General features: G+C 41.2%; 1 protein-coding gene across 6 annotated transcripts in view; it reads left to right on the plus strand.

Annotated features, from left to right (window-relative positions):
* The window catches only part of CDKL5 (cyclin dependent kinase like 5), a 532,110-nt gene that overhangs the window by 434,970 nt on the left and 79,831 nt on the right, over positions 1 to 17,309 (plus strand). For all 6 annotated transcript variants that reach the window (XM_077480758.1, XM_077480757.1, XM_077480763.1 and 3 more), the window contains one exon: positions 6,303 to 6,460. In XM_077480758.1, the coding sequence (XP_077336884.1) occupies positions 6,303 to 6,460 (158 nt within the window). The remainder of the gene's footprint in view (positions 1 to 6,302; positions 6,461 to 17,309) is intronic.

Raw genomic sequence — 17,309 nt, forward strand, 5'->3', positions numbered from 1 at the left:
TAATAACTATGCCCCCTTACTCTCCACAATCAAAGCAGACCTACTAAGGTGGGACCGTACCACTCTTTCCTGGATGGGCTTAGTCAGTATACTGAAGATGAATGTGTTGCCAAGAGTTCTTTTCCACCTTCAAATGGTGCCTATATTGTTGCCCAGATATTTCTTCTTGGCACACAATGGTCTGTTTTTAAAATGTATCTGGCATGGGCACAAAAATGCAATAATAAAAACAGAAAATTTAAGAATTTGAGAAAAATTAAGGTAATTTTAAGTCGATGGAAGCAACACATCTTACGTACCTTAAAACGCTCTAAGAGGCAGGACGGCCTGGGGGTTCCTTCTTTTCAGAAATACTGTGAGGTGATAGCTTTGCAGCAGATGTTGGACTGGCATCATCACATCGCTACTAAATCTTGAGTCCCCCTAGAGAAATTGTTTGGCCGGCCATAATTTGTCTCATGCTCTCCTGGGAGTGCCGGGGCCTTTTGGATCTTGTGTCCCCTGTAGTCGTGGCAGCAACACGTCTCAAATGATGGGACCTCGGCAATAAAATGCTGACAAAGTAAGGCTTTATGCAGATAGATGAGGAGAGCCTGCAACTTGCATATCCATATCAAAGTCTTTATTTAGCTACAGAATAATGGAGATAAGAACAGCTTACATGTTTCGTCCAATATTCTTAGACACAGCCTTGTCAACAGTACATAAAATCATTAAAAAGATTCCAAGAATTTGGAGAAATCTTTGGCGTCAGGCCAAAGCACAATATTGTATGCTCATGATCTTTGGGCTCCCAGATGGCACTGCATTAAAGCTCTATCATGCAAAAAAAAAAAGCCATAGCTAAATATGATCCAGAAATGCCGCCATCTTCTCTAGGCCAAAGCTCATTTAAATTGGTCTATTGCAAAGTGAAAAACTGTTCTGTGGTCAGACAAATTGAAATTTGACATTTTGCCAAGCAACCATAGGAGCCATGTCCTCTGAACTAAGATGGATAGGGACATTCTGGCTTGCTAGCAATGCTCAGTTCAACCAGGGAGGAAACTGGGAGAGGGACGCAGCACTGAGGGGGGCGCCGCAGCTGATACCAATTTTCCTGCATCCCCACCTATACCTCCTGCGAAACGCCCCTCCCCCCACTTCTCTGGTCCCCCACAGCGCTCACCTATTCTCCCTGGCTAGCTGTGCAGTATGTGGCAGCGGACAAGCTGGGTAAAGTCATGACTCCGCACTGAGCAGCTCATCATACGATTCGAAAAGACAGGCAGCCAAAGACCGTTATAACATAACCTTCCTTGGCACTCGTTCTCCTGCTCTTTCCTTCCCCGCTCTACTTCCTGTCTGCTGCCACAGAAAATCTAGATGGAGAGCGGAGGAAGGAAAGAGCAGGAGAATGAGTGCAGAGGAAGGTTATGTTATAATGGTCTGTGGCTGCCAGTCTTTCCGTATCATATGGAGGATCATGTCTTTATCCAGCCCGTCTGCTACACTGCACAGCTAGCCAGGGAGAGAAGGTGATCGCTGTGGGGAACCAGAGAAGGGGGGGGGGGGCGACAGAGGAGCATGTGGGAGACCAGAGGAGCATTTGGCAGATCAGAGGAGCATGGGGGCACCAAAGAAGTGTAAGTAAGTGGGGAACCAAAGGAGCATGGGGGGCAGAGAAGCAGGGGGGACCAGAGGAGCATGTAGGGGGACAGAGGAGCATTCAGGGGGACCAGAGGAGCATATAGGGTCCAGAGGTGCATGTGAGGGGTAACAGAGAAGCATGTGGGGGAGCAGAGGAGCACAGGGGGGACCAGAGGAGCATGGGGGACCAGAGAAACATGGGGGTACAGAAGAGCATGGGGGAATAGAGGAGCGGGGGGTACCAGAGGAGCAGGGGGGTACCAGAGGAGAGGGGTACCAGAGGAGCAGGGGGAATAGAGGAACAGGGGAAAACAGGAGCATGTGGGGGACCAGAGGAGCAGGGGTACAGAGAAGCATGGGGGTACCAGAGGAACATGGGGGTACCAGAAGAGCACGGGGTACAAAGAAGTGGGGGAGGGGCTAGATGAGTATTGGGGAATAGAGGAACAGGGGAAAACAGAGGAGCATGTGGGGGAGGAGAGGAGGACAGGGGGGACCAGAGGAGCAGGGGGTGGGGGCGGGAACCAGAGGAGCATGAATGTAGGGGACAGATAGCTGACTCAGCAGCTATAGCCTGGGAGTTTTTCACTTTCCTGCCTAATCTTGTCCTGTTACTAGGGGGGGGTGGGGGGGGCAAACAAATTTTTTGCCCTGGGTGAAAGAATGTCTAGCTTCGCCACTGAGTTCAACTGCCTGCATATCTGATGGTATGGAGGTATATTGGTGCATATGGAATAGGTAGCTTACACATCTGTAAAAGCACCTTCAATGCTGAAAGATACATACAGGTTTTACAGCAGCATATGCTCAGGCAAAAATGGGACAAAATTCCTTTCCCAAATCTCCAGGAACTGGTCTCCTTGTTAAAGAGTGTTGTTAAAAGAAGAGGGGGCACCATGGTAAACATGGGCCTGTCCCAACTCTTTGGAATTGGGGTTGTACGTTGTCAACTTTTTGTTGACTTGTCACAACCTTTTTTTGATGTGTTGCTTCCATCGACTTCAAAATTACCTTAATTTTTCTTAAATTCGTACATTTTCAGTTTTTATTATTGCATTTTGTGTTTATGTAGATTCTACACAGCATCCCAACTTTTTGGGAATTTGGGTTGTATAACAACACAACAAAAATACAGTAGAGGAAGGCTAGAACCCAGGTCATTTTTTGCTGTCTCTCTATGTCCTCCCTGGTAAAAGAACAGGTGTATAAGCATGACAAAAATTAACAGAAATTTTCTCTAACCTAGCCCAAGATAGGAGTAGAAAACAGGCAGAGGTTTTAATTCTACGTCTATATCTAGAACAAGATAAAATCTTTTTGGCTTAACATACTCTTGCTCATGTAAGGCAAAACAGCAGGTTTCTCTTTAACCACTTACAGACCGGACCATTTTGCTGGTCAAAGACCAAACCACTTTTTGCGATTCGGCACTGCATCGCTTTAACTGACAATTGCACGGTCGTGCAACGTGGCTCCCAAACAAAATTGATGTCCTTTTTTTCCCACAAATAGAGCTTTCTTTTGGTGGTATTTGATCACCCCTGCGGTTTTTATTTTTTGCGCTATAAACAAAAATAGAGCGACAATTTTGAAAAAAACGCATTATTTTTTACTTTTTGTTAAAATAAATATCCCCCAAAAATACATAAAAAAATTTTTTTTTCCCTCAGTTTAGGCCGATACGTATTCTTCTACATATTTTTGGTAAAAAAAATCTCAATAAGCGATTATTGATTGGTTTAGGCAAAAGTTATAGTGTTTACAAAATAGGGATAGTTTATAGCATTTTTATTAATAATTTTTTATTCTTTTTTTTTTACTAGTAATGGCGGCGATCAGCGATTTTTATTGTAACTGCGACATTGTGGGGGACACATCGGACATTTTTGACACATTTTTGGGACCATTGTCATTTATACAGTAATCATTGCTATACAAATTCAGTGATTCCTGTGTAAATGACACTGGCAGTGAAGGGGTTAACCAGTGGGTGGCAGTGTAGGGGTTAAGTGTTCCTAGGGGTGTGTTACTAACTGTGGGGGGGGCGGGTTGGGCTTTCATTTAGTGAACACTGATCTCTGCTCCAATCACATGGAGCAGAGATCAGCGTCACTAGTTGCTAGGCAGAATGGAGAAATGCTGTTTACATGGCATTTCCTCCATTCAGCCGTCCCGTGAGACGATCGCGGGTATGCCCGTGGCAATCGAGTCCGCGGGACCCGAGCCCGGACTCACGGGGGTCCCGACCGGCAGGGCGGCATTGAAGATTGAAGACCTGTACGTCAATATGCCTGCTCGTGCCATTCTACCGACATACATCGGCGTGCGCTGGTCAGGAACCGGTTAAATATACTTCACCAGCAACTTATTCCTACCTTTCCTTTATTAGCTGTTACTGTTCAGCTGTTGGGAGCAGAGAAACTTTTTTTATCTATGAGGGACCATGTCACTCACTCCCGAAACTTGGCAATTGTGCAAGCACCCATCACATGAGGGCAGGGAGCGAGTTCTTAGGCCTGTGTAAGCTACAAAAGGCTTCCTGTCTTTATTTTGACTGGACAGAGCATCAGGGGAGTAAATAAAAGGGAAGTATAAACTGGTAAGGGGGCCACTATTATAGTAAATCTGAAGATTTGTCTTACATGGTTTACGTTAGAATAAGTAGAAATGTTACATCATGTTTAAGGATCCATAATTAAATTGAAGTATTTATAAGTCCAAGTGGTCATATTATTAAAAATGAGTTTCACAAATTAACTTTGTTGAAGGTTTTAATGCTGTTGTATATTTGGTTATATCAACTTGAGACGGTTCCATTGTAGTATGGCTTAAAGAGTCACTGCAGTTGCCTTAAAGAGTAACTCCACTTTTGTTTACAAAAAAAACATCCCCATCTGGGTGATCTATGTACAGTGCAGGGATTTTTTTAACAAACTTCAGGGTCCTATCTTTTGTTATTCTAAAGATATCATTGTTTGCCTGTGCCCATGTGCAAAGTGAAGGAGAATGGGAGTGGTCTTATAATTATCAGCTGCTGCACCTGCAGGACTCTAATAAGGAAAGTGGTAGCATCCCTTTAGACGAGATTTCCCTTTATGCCCTGTACACGCCGTCGGAAATTCTGACGGAAAAGGTCCGATGGGATTATATTGTCGGAAAATCCAATCGTGTGTGGACTTTATCGGACCTTTTCCATCGGAAATTACACTGGAAAAAATTTGAGAGCAGGATCTAAAATTTTCCGTCAAGAAAATCCGATTGGACTTTTTCCGATCGTTTATAGAGAATTCCGTCAAAGTTCCACGCATGCTCAGATTGAATTACAAGACCAAATCTATTGGTTACTAGCCTCTACGTAGTCCCATAGTACGCAATGAACGTCTATTCATTCCGAACTATCATATTTTCAGACAACTTTGTCCGACCGTGTGTATGTAACACAAGTTTCGGACAAAATCCATCGGAAAAAATCTGACGGATTTTGTGGTCGGAATGTCCAACCGCGTGTACAAAGCATTAGGAGCATCCTGTCCAAAAATTAAATTTTTGTTGCAGGGCAGGCCGAACATCTGACTTGTATCTTTGTGCAGACTTCTGGGAAAATCAGTGAGCCAATCACAGAATCAGGAAATGACATTTTCAGGGGGCGTTCTGTGTACAGAAAGCCTCCAGGTAGCCATATTGGATTGCATTTTACAGAAAATTACAGTGCTGCAGATTGAAAAGGAAAGGTCGTTTTTATTAACATTCAATTACAATATGATTGAGTCGCAATTGTATTCACTATATTATTTTATTTATTTACTTATTTTTTTACCAATGAAAGTGGAGTTACCCTTTAAAGAGATTTTTTGGAGTGAAGTTACCCTTTTTGAGATTTTTTTTACTGTGAAGATATTTTTGTAGAGATGTTAGTTGCAGAACAAATAGGTCAATTTTATGGGAACAGTTTCTTGGGAGGAATGCTCATATCCACCCAGCTGTGCAGAATTGTTTTCCTCTTCTAGCAGCTATAAAGTGTACACGTTTCGAGTATCCTGCTGTGTGTTTATGTCTATGGTCTATATGACCAAAAAAATCAATGATGGGTTAAAAGGAACATGATTGGTAGGGGTAGCCCCTTTTTTCAAATTAATGTCAATCTTTATTCTTACAGTCAGTCATGCAATATTAGTTTTTGTATAGAGCAGGGATATGCAATTAACAGACCTCCGGCTGTTGCAAAACTACAAGTGCCATCATGCCTCTGCCTCTGGGTGTCATGCTTGTGGCTGTCAGAGTCTTGCTATGCCTCATGGGACTTGTAGTTCTGGAACAGCTGGAGGTCCGCTAATTGCATATCCCTGGTATAGTGTAAAGATTCTATACTGATTTTGTCAGATACTGTGTTGATGCTGAACATGTTGGTTTCCCACAAAGAGTTAAGATTATTAAACATCTACCATTTTATCTAACTTTCGTACTGTTCATCTTCACAATACTTAAACACAATAGCCTATTGTCAGTGACAAAATGTATTCTGGCAAAATAATTCTTCAGATTCTAGCACTATGCTGTTTTGTATATTTTTTTTATATATTTTATATATAATTTCTTTATATACATAAGGTAAATGATTGAAAATACCTGGGTATTGTTGTTCCTGATTATAAACAATACTTTGTTTTATCTAGAACTTACTGAAGCTAAATCCATCTGATAGATATCTGACCGATCAGTGCTTGAACCACCCCGCTTTTCAGACTCAGAGACTCTTGGATAGGGGGGGAAGCTCCCCTTCCAGATCATCCAAGAGAAAAACCCATCATCCAGAGAGCAACACATCAAGCAGGTCATTGTCTCTTTTAGTAAAATGTGATGCTATGTGTGATGTAAAATATCTACAGGGGACTAAGTAATAGTGACATAGCGGGGTTGATTATCTAAGGGCAAATAGTCTGTTCACTTTGCAAGGGAATTTTGCTCAGAGCTTTGTGAACATGGTGAAATTTCACTTTGCAATCACCTTACTTGGAAATAAACAGCATTTTTGCTTGCACATAATTGGATGATGGTAGTCAGCAGAGCTTCATCTCATTTACAGGCATTCCCCACTTTTAAGTACACAATGGGGTTTATTTATTAAAGCTAGAAAGTGCAAAATCACGCTCACTTCTGCATAGAAACCAATATGCTTCCAGGTTGTATTACCAAAGCTTAATTGAACAAGCTGGGGTTAGAAGCTCATTGTTTTTTTTGCAGAAGTGAGCCTGATTTTGCACTTTCCAGCTTTAGTAAATAAACCCTATTGTGTACTTAAAAGTGAGGTATGCCTGTACTAAGCTCTGGGGAAAATTCTCTTGCGAAGCGCAACTTCCCTTGCAAAATGAACAGTCTATTTGTGTATAGTAAATCAAGCTCAGTAAATCTACACACTTGCGTCTAAAGCTTGTAATGGTCCAAAGTGTCTGGCACCAAAATATGCTCTAAAAATTGGTTTCAGTTGCTGACATGATAATCAGACTTTCTCAATGTGTTGATGTGACTTTTTTTAATGCAAAATAGTTTGCAAACAAAGGGCTCTTCCACATGGCTGTATACTAGAAGTACAGCCATACAGAGGAAAATACGCTTGTTTTTGTGACTCTTGGGGACCACAGCTGCAGTGTATATTTTTTACTTAACATACATTACAAAAAACTCTGTACATGGCTATGCTTGTGTATATGCCAGCACTGGCAATTGCATGCGTACTTGCATATTTTGTAAAAGGTTAAAAGTGTAGGCGTTTACCCTCGCATAGATGTCTATGGACAAAAATACACTGTGGCTGTGGCTCAACAACTAAAGTATATTACTCTGTATGGCTTAATATTTGCCCATGTGCAAGAGCCTTGCATGTGTAGAGATGCACATTAAATTACATTTTTTGTCCTAGAAGTATGGTTTATATTATTTTCTGTGCGTTAAAAAATGATAAGAAAACACAATATAAATGCACTACACCAGACAATGTTGATGCATCCATTGATTTTGATTTCTGCAAGAGGAATGCCAGTGTGCATGTATTCTTATGTATTGCCTTGATTTTAAGAATGTTTTGCCTATAGAGGAACATGCTACAGTGAGGGGAAAAAGCTATTTGATCCCCTGCTGATTTTGAATATTTGCCCACTGACAAAAAAATGATCAGTCTATCATTTTAATGGTAGGTTTATTTTAACAGTGAGAGACAGAATAAAAACAAAATAAAAATAAAAAGAAATGCATTTAAAAAAAAGTTTTAAATTGATTTGCATTTTAATGAGTGAAATAAGTATTTGACCCCTTCGCAAAACATTAGTACTTGGTAGCAAAACCCTTGTTGGCAATCACAGAGGTCAGACGTGTCTTGTAGTTGGCCATCAGGTTTGCACACATCTTCCGCTCCCTCCACATATTTTCTATGGCATTAAGGCCACTCCAGGACCTTAATGTGCTTGACCAACTCCATGTGTGTGTTGGGTCATTGTCATGTTGGAATACCCATCCACGACCCATTTTCAATGCCCTGGCTGAGGAAAAGAGGTTCTCACTCAAGATTTGACAGTACATGGCCCTGTCCATCATCCCTTTGATTCGGTGAAGTTGTCCTATCCCCTTAGCAAAAAAACACCCCCAAAGCATAATGTTTCCACCTCCATGTTTGATGGTGGGGATGGTGTTCTTGGGGTCATAGGCAGCAATCCTCCTCCTCCAAACATGGCAAGTAGAGTTGATGCCAAAGAGCTCAATTTTGGTCTCATCTGACCACAACACTTTCACCCAGTTCTCCTCTAAATCTGGCCTGTACAGGTGCTTTCTTGACCAGGGGGACCATGCAGGCGCTGCAGAATTTCAGTCCTTCACGGCATAGTGTGTTCCCAATTGTTTTCTTGGTGACTATGGTCCCAGCTGCCTGGAGATCATTGAAAAGATTCTCCTGTGTAGTTCTGGGCTGATTCTTCACAGTTCTCATCATCATTGAAACTCCATGAGGTGAGATCTTGCATGGAGTCCCAGACCAAGGGAAGGTGGCAGTTCTTTTGTGTTCCTTTCATTTGCGAATAATTGAACCAACTGTTGTCACCCTCTCTCATAGACATGTGCATTTCGTTTCGTTCCGAAACGAAATTCGGATGAATTTTCATTATTCGGACATTCGGATGCATCCGAATTACCGAATTACAATGCTAACGAATTCAACCGAATTCGGACGAAATTCAAATCAAATGCGAAAAATGACATTTTGCGACCTGAATTTGGGGCCATGTATCTCGGGGCCACTTATATCTAGAAACCTAGCATTACAACATCTCCAAATTTAGGGTTTCTAGCACCAAGTGACCCCGAGATACGTGGCCCCAAAGCCGGGTCACAAAATGTCAAGCACTTTTCTGTAGCAGAGAATTCGATTTTGCGACCCGAATTTGGGGCCACATATCTCGGGGTCACTTATAGTTAGAAACACCAAATTTGGTATGCAAACACAATAGAACTAGCACTGCAACATCTCCAATTTGGGGTTTCTAGCACCAAGTGACCCCAAGATACATGGCCCTAAAGTCGGGTCGTAAAATATTTTCGAATCCAGTTGAAATAGTTTCGAATGAGGTTGAAATCATTTCGAATCATGTTGAAATCATTTCGAATCCGGTAGAAATATTTTCGAATTTGGTTGAAATATTTTCGAATGTGACCGATTTTTCGAATGAGGTAGAAAACGAAACAAAATTTCGAAAACAAATTTAACCAATATAACTAAACAAAATTAATTAATTAACGAATTAAAACGAAACTAAACAAAACAATTTTTTTCCTTTTGCACATGTCTACTCTCTCACCAAGCTCGGCGATGGTCTTATAGCCCGTTCTAGCCTTGTGTAGGTCTACAATCTTGCCTCTGACATCCTCGGACAGATCTTTGGTCTTGGTCATGGTGGAGAGATTGGAATCTGATTGATTGCTTCTGTGGACAGGTGTATTTTATACAGGTAACAAGCTAAGATTAGGAGCTCCCTAACTCCCCAACTCCCTTTAAGGAAGTGCTCCTAATCTCAGCTTGTTATCTGTATAGAAAAGACATGGGAGACAGAAATCTTGCTGATTGATAGGGGATCAAATACTTTTATACAAAATAAAAATAAGTGCAGCGCAATAATAAAAAGTCAGTGAACACAGTGTTCACTAAGGAACGACAAGTTCCATGAAAAGGAGAGGAAGAAACCTTGTGATGAACTTCAGATTCCTGTGCAACACCACCTCCACCAGCTGATAAAAATCGGGTACTTACCAGATCAGATGGACCTCTGAATTAACAGAAGGTCAAACTTGCTTCTATCCACAGCGGGATAAAGGTAACCAGCACTCCAATGGATTAGATCAGCCGAACACAGTGTGAAAGAATGGAACATGATCTAAGTGCTCTCTGTCAAAAATAGTCATTTATTTAAAAGCAGTACTTCCAGGCTCCATACAGTGGTAGCAAGTTACTATAAAATGAATGACATCTAGTGTGAATGTCCGGTAATAACAGCAGTATTAGCAGCATGTAAGGTACGTTGGCAGTGGGTGACGTCCACAAGGTAGCTCCTCCCCCGTACATGTTACGTCCTTCGGGACTTCATCAGCAAGGGCGGGGCTACCACATCACCTGTTAGTTTAAATAGGCAGCTTGTCTCCATGGAGATCGCAGAGAGTTCCTGCTCTGAGCCATGATCAAACATATCCATGGGGACACTGAGCTCACTCAATATAAATGCAAGGAAGGAGAAAGAGAGGGCGCACAAAAACTCTTCAAAGTTTCCTAAGAAGTCCTACTTCTATTCCACATTACCAAATAGATATTATAGGAAATACCTATCAGAAACCATGAATCAGACTGAAGTACAGTTAAATCACACTTGTTTATAATAATTAAAAAAAGGTAAACAGAGTAAACGTAGTCAAAACATAGCCAGAAAGGAACTGGAATGGATAGTCAGACAAGCCAAAATGTCAGGGAGCCAGAGAATAGCGTATTAGAACATAAACAGTATCTGGAGCCAGAAGGAATGTCAGCCAAGCAAGTCTTTAAAGAGAGCATCTCTAGAGAGGTGACCAAGCAAAGGCAGAGATCATCTGGACTGGATGGCTTAAGTAGGCAGGACTGACGAGCAGGATATCATTAGCAGGTGAGTCACTTTGCAGAGATAGGAGCTGGCAATTAGCCGACAGCCATGCGGCCAGCCCAGAGAAGGAAGGGCTGAGCCCAGCCCTGACAATACCCGTGGCCATCGCATTACAATTACATATATATATATATACATAAAACAAAACATATAAAAACAGTGTAAAATTAACCATAAACATATAAAAATCTATAAAACGCACACAAAATCCCTATTTATCAGATATGAAACTGTTCAAATCAAATTCAACGTTTAACCCTTCTGAGCCGAAACTTTTGTCCCATATATCCAGAAATATTCTTGTCAACTGAGATGTCGTATGAAGTTACCTTCCCTTCAGTGTTTAACCACTTTCTCTATCCCCCAAAATTTTAAACACCTGGGGTCCCTATTGTGAACGAGCCTGAACTGTTTTGAGACACTGTTATGCATTTCTAAACCCTTTTTGATGTTGTTCACATGCTCAGAAATGTGAACACCTAAAGGTCTGGAGGTCCTACCCACATACCTACTTCAGCATGTATACTACCCCCAGGGTACTGCAAGTAATTCGATTTTTAATAAGGTATTTTTTTATTAGTAAGAGAAGAGGTAAATTCCTTTCCTCTTTTAACATTATGTTTACATTGCCTGCATGAAGGACATTTTCCATAGGAATAAATACCTGACAAAAAAGAAAATAATCTGTTATCCTTGGCTACAGGGGGATCTATGACATCTCTGAGGGTGGGGGCGCGCCTATAAATATAACGCGGACGCGAGGGTAGCACTGTACCCAAAACCTCATTCTCTCTCAGAACCTCCCAGTGTTTAAAAATTATTTTTTCAAGTTTCTTATGTTGAATATTGTAATCCATTATGATTTTATATTCATATTTATTATCTTTTTTGTTTTTGTTAGAATCCACTACCAACTGAGATCTATCTAGGTTCCCTATACTCTGAATCTCACTCTCAATTTGTTCTCCCTGATATGCCTTCTGTTTATATCCCTAACGTTCCTTTAACACATTAGACTGTGTATAATAATCAGATTCCTGGGTACAGTTTTGCCTAAGACGAATGAACTGATCTCTGGGTATGTTACAGAGCCAAGACCTATGGTGACAGCTTTCTAACGGAATATAACCATTTCTATCTGTCAGGTTAAAAAAAAAATTTAAAAAAAAAATTGTTTTAAAAGTACTCCTTTTCGCTGAAAATCTCTAAGTCAAGGAATGTCATGCGAACAGCATGACAGTAGTGAAGTGAACCCTTGTGGGTAGTGGAACCCTTGGTTCAAACATCACTCAAACCCCTTCCCGCTACTCCATTAAACACGAATGGACCATATGATCCCCTCCCTCAAGGAAATATGAATAGGGGCCGTCCAAATTCCACTCATAGGGAATTTTAATAGGAGTGGTAGAAAACGGGAGAAAAAGAAGAGAAAAAGAGGGAGAAGAGCAGGAAGAAGAAATAAAAAGTAAAAGGCTCCATTAGGGGCAGGGATTTATAATATTAATGGCTCAGTGTTATCATAGGACAAACTGAGCGTCCTAGACAAAGGACTTAAAGGGGTTGTAAACCTTTGTGGTTTTTCACTTCAATGCATTCTATGCATTGCGTGAATAACCTCTTGCAGTGCAGCAGCCCCCAGTGCCCCCGTTTTACTTACCTGAACCCTCTTTTTCTCGTGCCGGGGACGAGCATGCCAGCTCAAGCTGGTGTCTCATGTCCTGAATGACTAGATTGATAGCAGCGCAGCCATTGGCTCCCACTGCTGACAATCAAATCCAATGATGCAGGGGCGGGGCCGAGTCATACATTGGGCGGCTATGGATGCCGAATGCTGAACTTGGGAGTGTGCCCGCAAGGTAACCCCCTTCAGGGAAGCACTTCCCCTAGGGGGTTATCTGATGTGAGGAGGAGCCATGAGAGCCCCTGAGGGACCCCAGAAGAGCAGGTTCAGGGCCATTCTGTGCAAAACGAGCTGCACAGTGGAAGTAAGTATGATAAGTTTGTTATTTTAAATAAAAAAATAAAAAACCCTTACAATCACTTTAAGTTTGCCCCGTCTGTAATTTTAATAAATTCCAGACATACATTAGCCTACTAAGGTTTTTTACAATTGTCAATATCAAACAGTATTTCCTCTCCAAACAGTATTTCCTCTCCAAACCAGGAGAGAAAAGTTCTCAACCTGGTCTGGGGTGCCCACTGGGTCCATTCCAATTTGGCTAAGAAATCTGTTTTTAATCCTCCTAGAGGGCATAATAGACACATTGAAGTCTTTAAAAACATGGTTGTTGGTGACTTGGAGGGAATGAAAATGAAAAAGGTTGGGGATACCCTTTACCTCAAGGTTTTTCATCTTTGGAAAAAAAAATGTGGTTGTCCGCCGTTGACAAAGGGGGGAGGTAGGGGTCTAGTGGTCATGAGTAAGACCTTTTATAAAGGAGAAATGGAGCGATTGCTGGCAGACAGCGGCACATATCGCTTATTGAGTAATGATCCTGTGTTTCAGTTTAAAGGCGACTTACAACAGTTAATTCAATATGGAAAAACCATTGATATTCTAAATAAAAAAGAGGCTGTGTTTCTAGATCCCAGTGCATGCAGAAGACCTATAGTGTATTTTTGCCCAAAATACATAAGGATTCCCAGTCCCCTCTGGGCAGACCCATTGTAAATGGCATAGATTCAGTGTCTGCACGTCTGGGACAGTATATAGATTACTTTTTTAAACCATTGGTACCAGCAACTACTGCCTACCTAAAAGACAATAAGCACATTATTCAAAATTTTTAAGCCACCCCATGCCAATCCAATAGTCTCCTGGTAACTGCAGATGTTAATTCATTATATACAGTGCCTTGCAAAAGTATTCGGCCCCCTTGAACTTTTCAACCTTTTGCCACATTTCAGGCTTCAAACATAAAGATATAAAAGTTGAATTTTTTGTGAAGAATCACCAACAAGTGGGACACAATTGTGAAGTGGAATGAAATCTATTGGATATTTTAAACTTTTTTAGCAAATAAAAAACTGAAAAGTGGTGCGTGTAAAATTATTCGGCCCCTTTACTTTCAGTGCAGCAAACTCACTCCAGAAGTTCAGCGAGGATCTCTGAATGATCCAATGTTGTCCTAAATGACTGATGGTGATAAATAGAATCCACCTGTGTGTAATCAAGTCTCTGTATAAATGCACCTGCTCTGTGATAGTCTCAGGGTTCTGTTGAAAGCGCAGAGAGCATCATGAAGACCAAGGAACACACCAGGCAGGTCCGTAATACTGTTGTGGAGAAGTTTAAAGCCGGATTTGGATACAAAAAGATTTCCGAAGATTTAAACATCCCAAGGAGCACTGTGCAAGCAATCATTTTGAAATGGAAGGAGTATGAGACCACTGCAAATCTACCAAGACCTGGCCGTCCCTCTAAACTTTCAGCTGACAAGGAGAAGACTGATCAGAGATGCAGCCAAGAGGCCCATGATCACTCTGGATGAACTGCAGAGAACTACAGCTGAGGTGGGCGAGTCTGTCCATAGGACAACAATCAGTCGTACACTGCACAAATCTGGCCTTTATGGAAGAGTGGCAAGAAGAAAGCCATTTCTCAAAGATATCCATAAAAAGTCTTGTCTAAAGTTTGCCACAAGCCACCTGGGAGACACACCAAACATGTGGAACAAGGTGCTCTGGTCAGATGAAACCAAAATCGAACTTTTTGCCCACAATGCAAAACGATATGTTTGGCGTAAAAGCAACACAGCTCATCACCCTCAACACACCATCCCCACTGTCAAACATGGTGGTGGCAGCATTATGGTTTGGGCCTGCTTTTCTTCAGCAGGGACAGGGAAGATAGTTAAAATTGAGGGGAAGATGGAGACAGCCAAATACAGGACCTGGATGAAAACCTGTTGGAGTCTGCAAAAGACCTGAAACTGGGACGGAGATTTATCTTCCAACAAGACAATGATCCCAAACATACAGAAAAATCTACAAAGGAATGGTTCACAAATAAACGTATCCAGGTGTTAGAATGGCCATGTCAAAGTCCAGACCTGAATCCAATCGAGAATCTGTGGAAAGAGCTGAAAACTGCTGTTCACAAACGCTCTCCATCCAACCTCACTGAGCTTGAGCTGTTTTGCAAGGAAGAATGGGCAAGAATTTCAGTCTCTCGATGTGCAAAACTGATAGAGACATACCCCAAGCAACTTGCAGCTGTAATCGCAGCAAAAGGTGGCTCTACAAAGTATTAATGCAAGGGGGCCGAATAATTTTGCATGCCCCACTTTTCATTTTTTTATCAGTTAAAAAAGTTTCAAAAATCCAATAGATTTCGTTCCACTTCAAAATTGTGTCCCACTTGTTGATGATTCTTCACAAAAAAAAAATTTGATATCTTTATGTTTGAAGCCTGAAATGTGGCATAAGGTTGAAAAGTTCAAGGGGGCTGAATACTTTCGCAAGGCACTGTACAATTATTGGACATCAGGACACATTGACATCTTTAAGATGGGCTTTGAATAAATCAGCTCCCTTCTGATTTACATAGAGAATTCCTTATGAAATCATTATGCCTCGTACACATGGTCAGATGGGAGCCTGTTGTCGGAAAGTCTGACTATGTTTAGTCTCCATCGGACAGTTTCCATCAGAATTTCCGTCGCACAAAATTTCAGATCTGGTTCTCAAATTTTCCGACAACAAAGACCGTTTGCACAAATACCGATCGTGTGTACACAATTCCGACGCAAAAAAGTGCCACGCATGCTCGGAATCAAGCAGAAGAGCAGCACTGGCTATTGAACTTAATTTTTCTCAGCTCGTCGTACGTGTTGTACGTCACCGCGTTCTTGACGTCAGAATTTGCATCCAACTTTGTGTGACCGTGTGTATGCAAGACAAGTTTGAGCCAACATCCGTCAGAAAAAAAAACATGAGATTTTGATGTCGGAATATCCAATCGTGTGTACGCGGCATTAGAGTTTAGTCTGACCATAATTTTTTTTTTTGGTACGATGGACAATTTTTTCTGCAGACCCTCGGATTTGCCATGGAAGCCCAGTTTGCCCCAAGTGTCGCAAATTTATTCATGGCACTATGGGAGGATGAAACCATATTTTGTGACCGACCGGCACAGTTAGTACAGTACCATAGATACATAGATAATCTCACCATGGTTTGGGAAAGGGATCTGGTTAGTCTACAACTGTTCACGTCCAAACTTAATGGAAATAATAAAAACATTATGCTGTCTTGAAATGCCGATGCTGTTCGCATGACATTCCTTGACTTAGAGATTTTCAAAGAAAGGAGTACTTTTAAAACAATTTTTTTTTAAACTGACAGATAGAAATGGTTATATCCTGTTAGAAAGCTGTCAGCATAGATCTTGGCTCTGTAACATACCCAGAGGTCAGTTCATTTGTCTTGGGCAAAACAGTACCAAGGAATCGGATTATTATACACTGTCTAATGTGTTAAAGGAACAATTTTTACAGAAGGGATATCAGAGAGAACAAATTGAGAGAGGGATTCAGAGTATAGGGAACCTAGATAGATCTCTGTTGGTAGTGGATTCTAATAAAAACAAAAAAGATAATAAATATGAATATAAAATCATACTGGATTACAATATTCAACATAAGAAATTTGAAAAAATCATTATTGAACACTGGGAGGTTCTGAGAAAGGATGAGGTTTTGGGTACAGTGTTACCTCCATGTCTGCGTTATAGTTACACCCTCGGAGATGCCATAGCTCCAGGGGTCATAGATTCCCGCTATAGCCAAGGATAACAGATTATTTTCTTTTTTGTCAAGTTTTTATTGCTGTGGAAAAATGAACTTCATGCAGGCAATGTAAACATAATCTTAAAAGACGAAAGTAATTTATCTTATGTTACTAATAAAAAATACCTTTATTACCTATATTATTTGCAATACCCTGGGGGTAGTATACATGCTGGAGTGCAATTGCGGACTCCAGTATGTGGGTAGAACCTCCAGACTTTTAAGTGTTTGCATTTCTGAGCATGTGACCATCAAAAAGGGTTTACGAATGCATAGTGTCTCAAAACAGTTCAGGCTCGTTCACAATAGGGATCCCAGGTATTTAACATTTTGGGGAATAGAGAAAGTGGTTAAATACTGGAGGGAGGTAACTTCGTACGTTATCTGAGTTGGCGAGAATCCTTCTGGATATATGAGACAAAAGTTTCACCCCGGAAGGGTTAAACATCAATTTTGATTTGAACTGTTTCATATCTGAAAAATAAGGATTTTATGTGTGTCTTATAGGTTTTTATATGTTTATGGTTAATTTTAAACCTCCTCTTTACCCTTTCTTGCAATTGTATTAGGTGAGCTCAGTGTCCCCATGGGTATTTTTGATTGTGGCTCAGAGCAGCAACTTCCTGTTGGCTGTGATCTCCATGAAGACGAGCCGCCTATTTAGACTCACGGGTGGCGTGGTAGCCTCGCCCTTGCTGACGAAGTCCCGAGGACTTAACACGTG

Source organism: Lithobates pipiens, unplaced genomic scaffold, assembly GCF_037356315.1.
Source record: "Lithobates pipiens isolate NorthernLeopardFrog02 unplaced genomic scaffold, aLitPip1_a1.2 Scaffold_16, whole genome shotgun sequence".
NCBI lineage: Eukaryota > Metazoa > Chordata > Amphibia > Anura > Ranidae > Lithobates > Lithobates pipiens.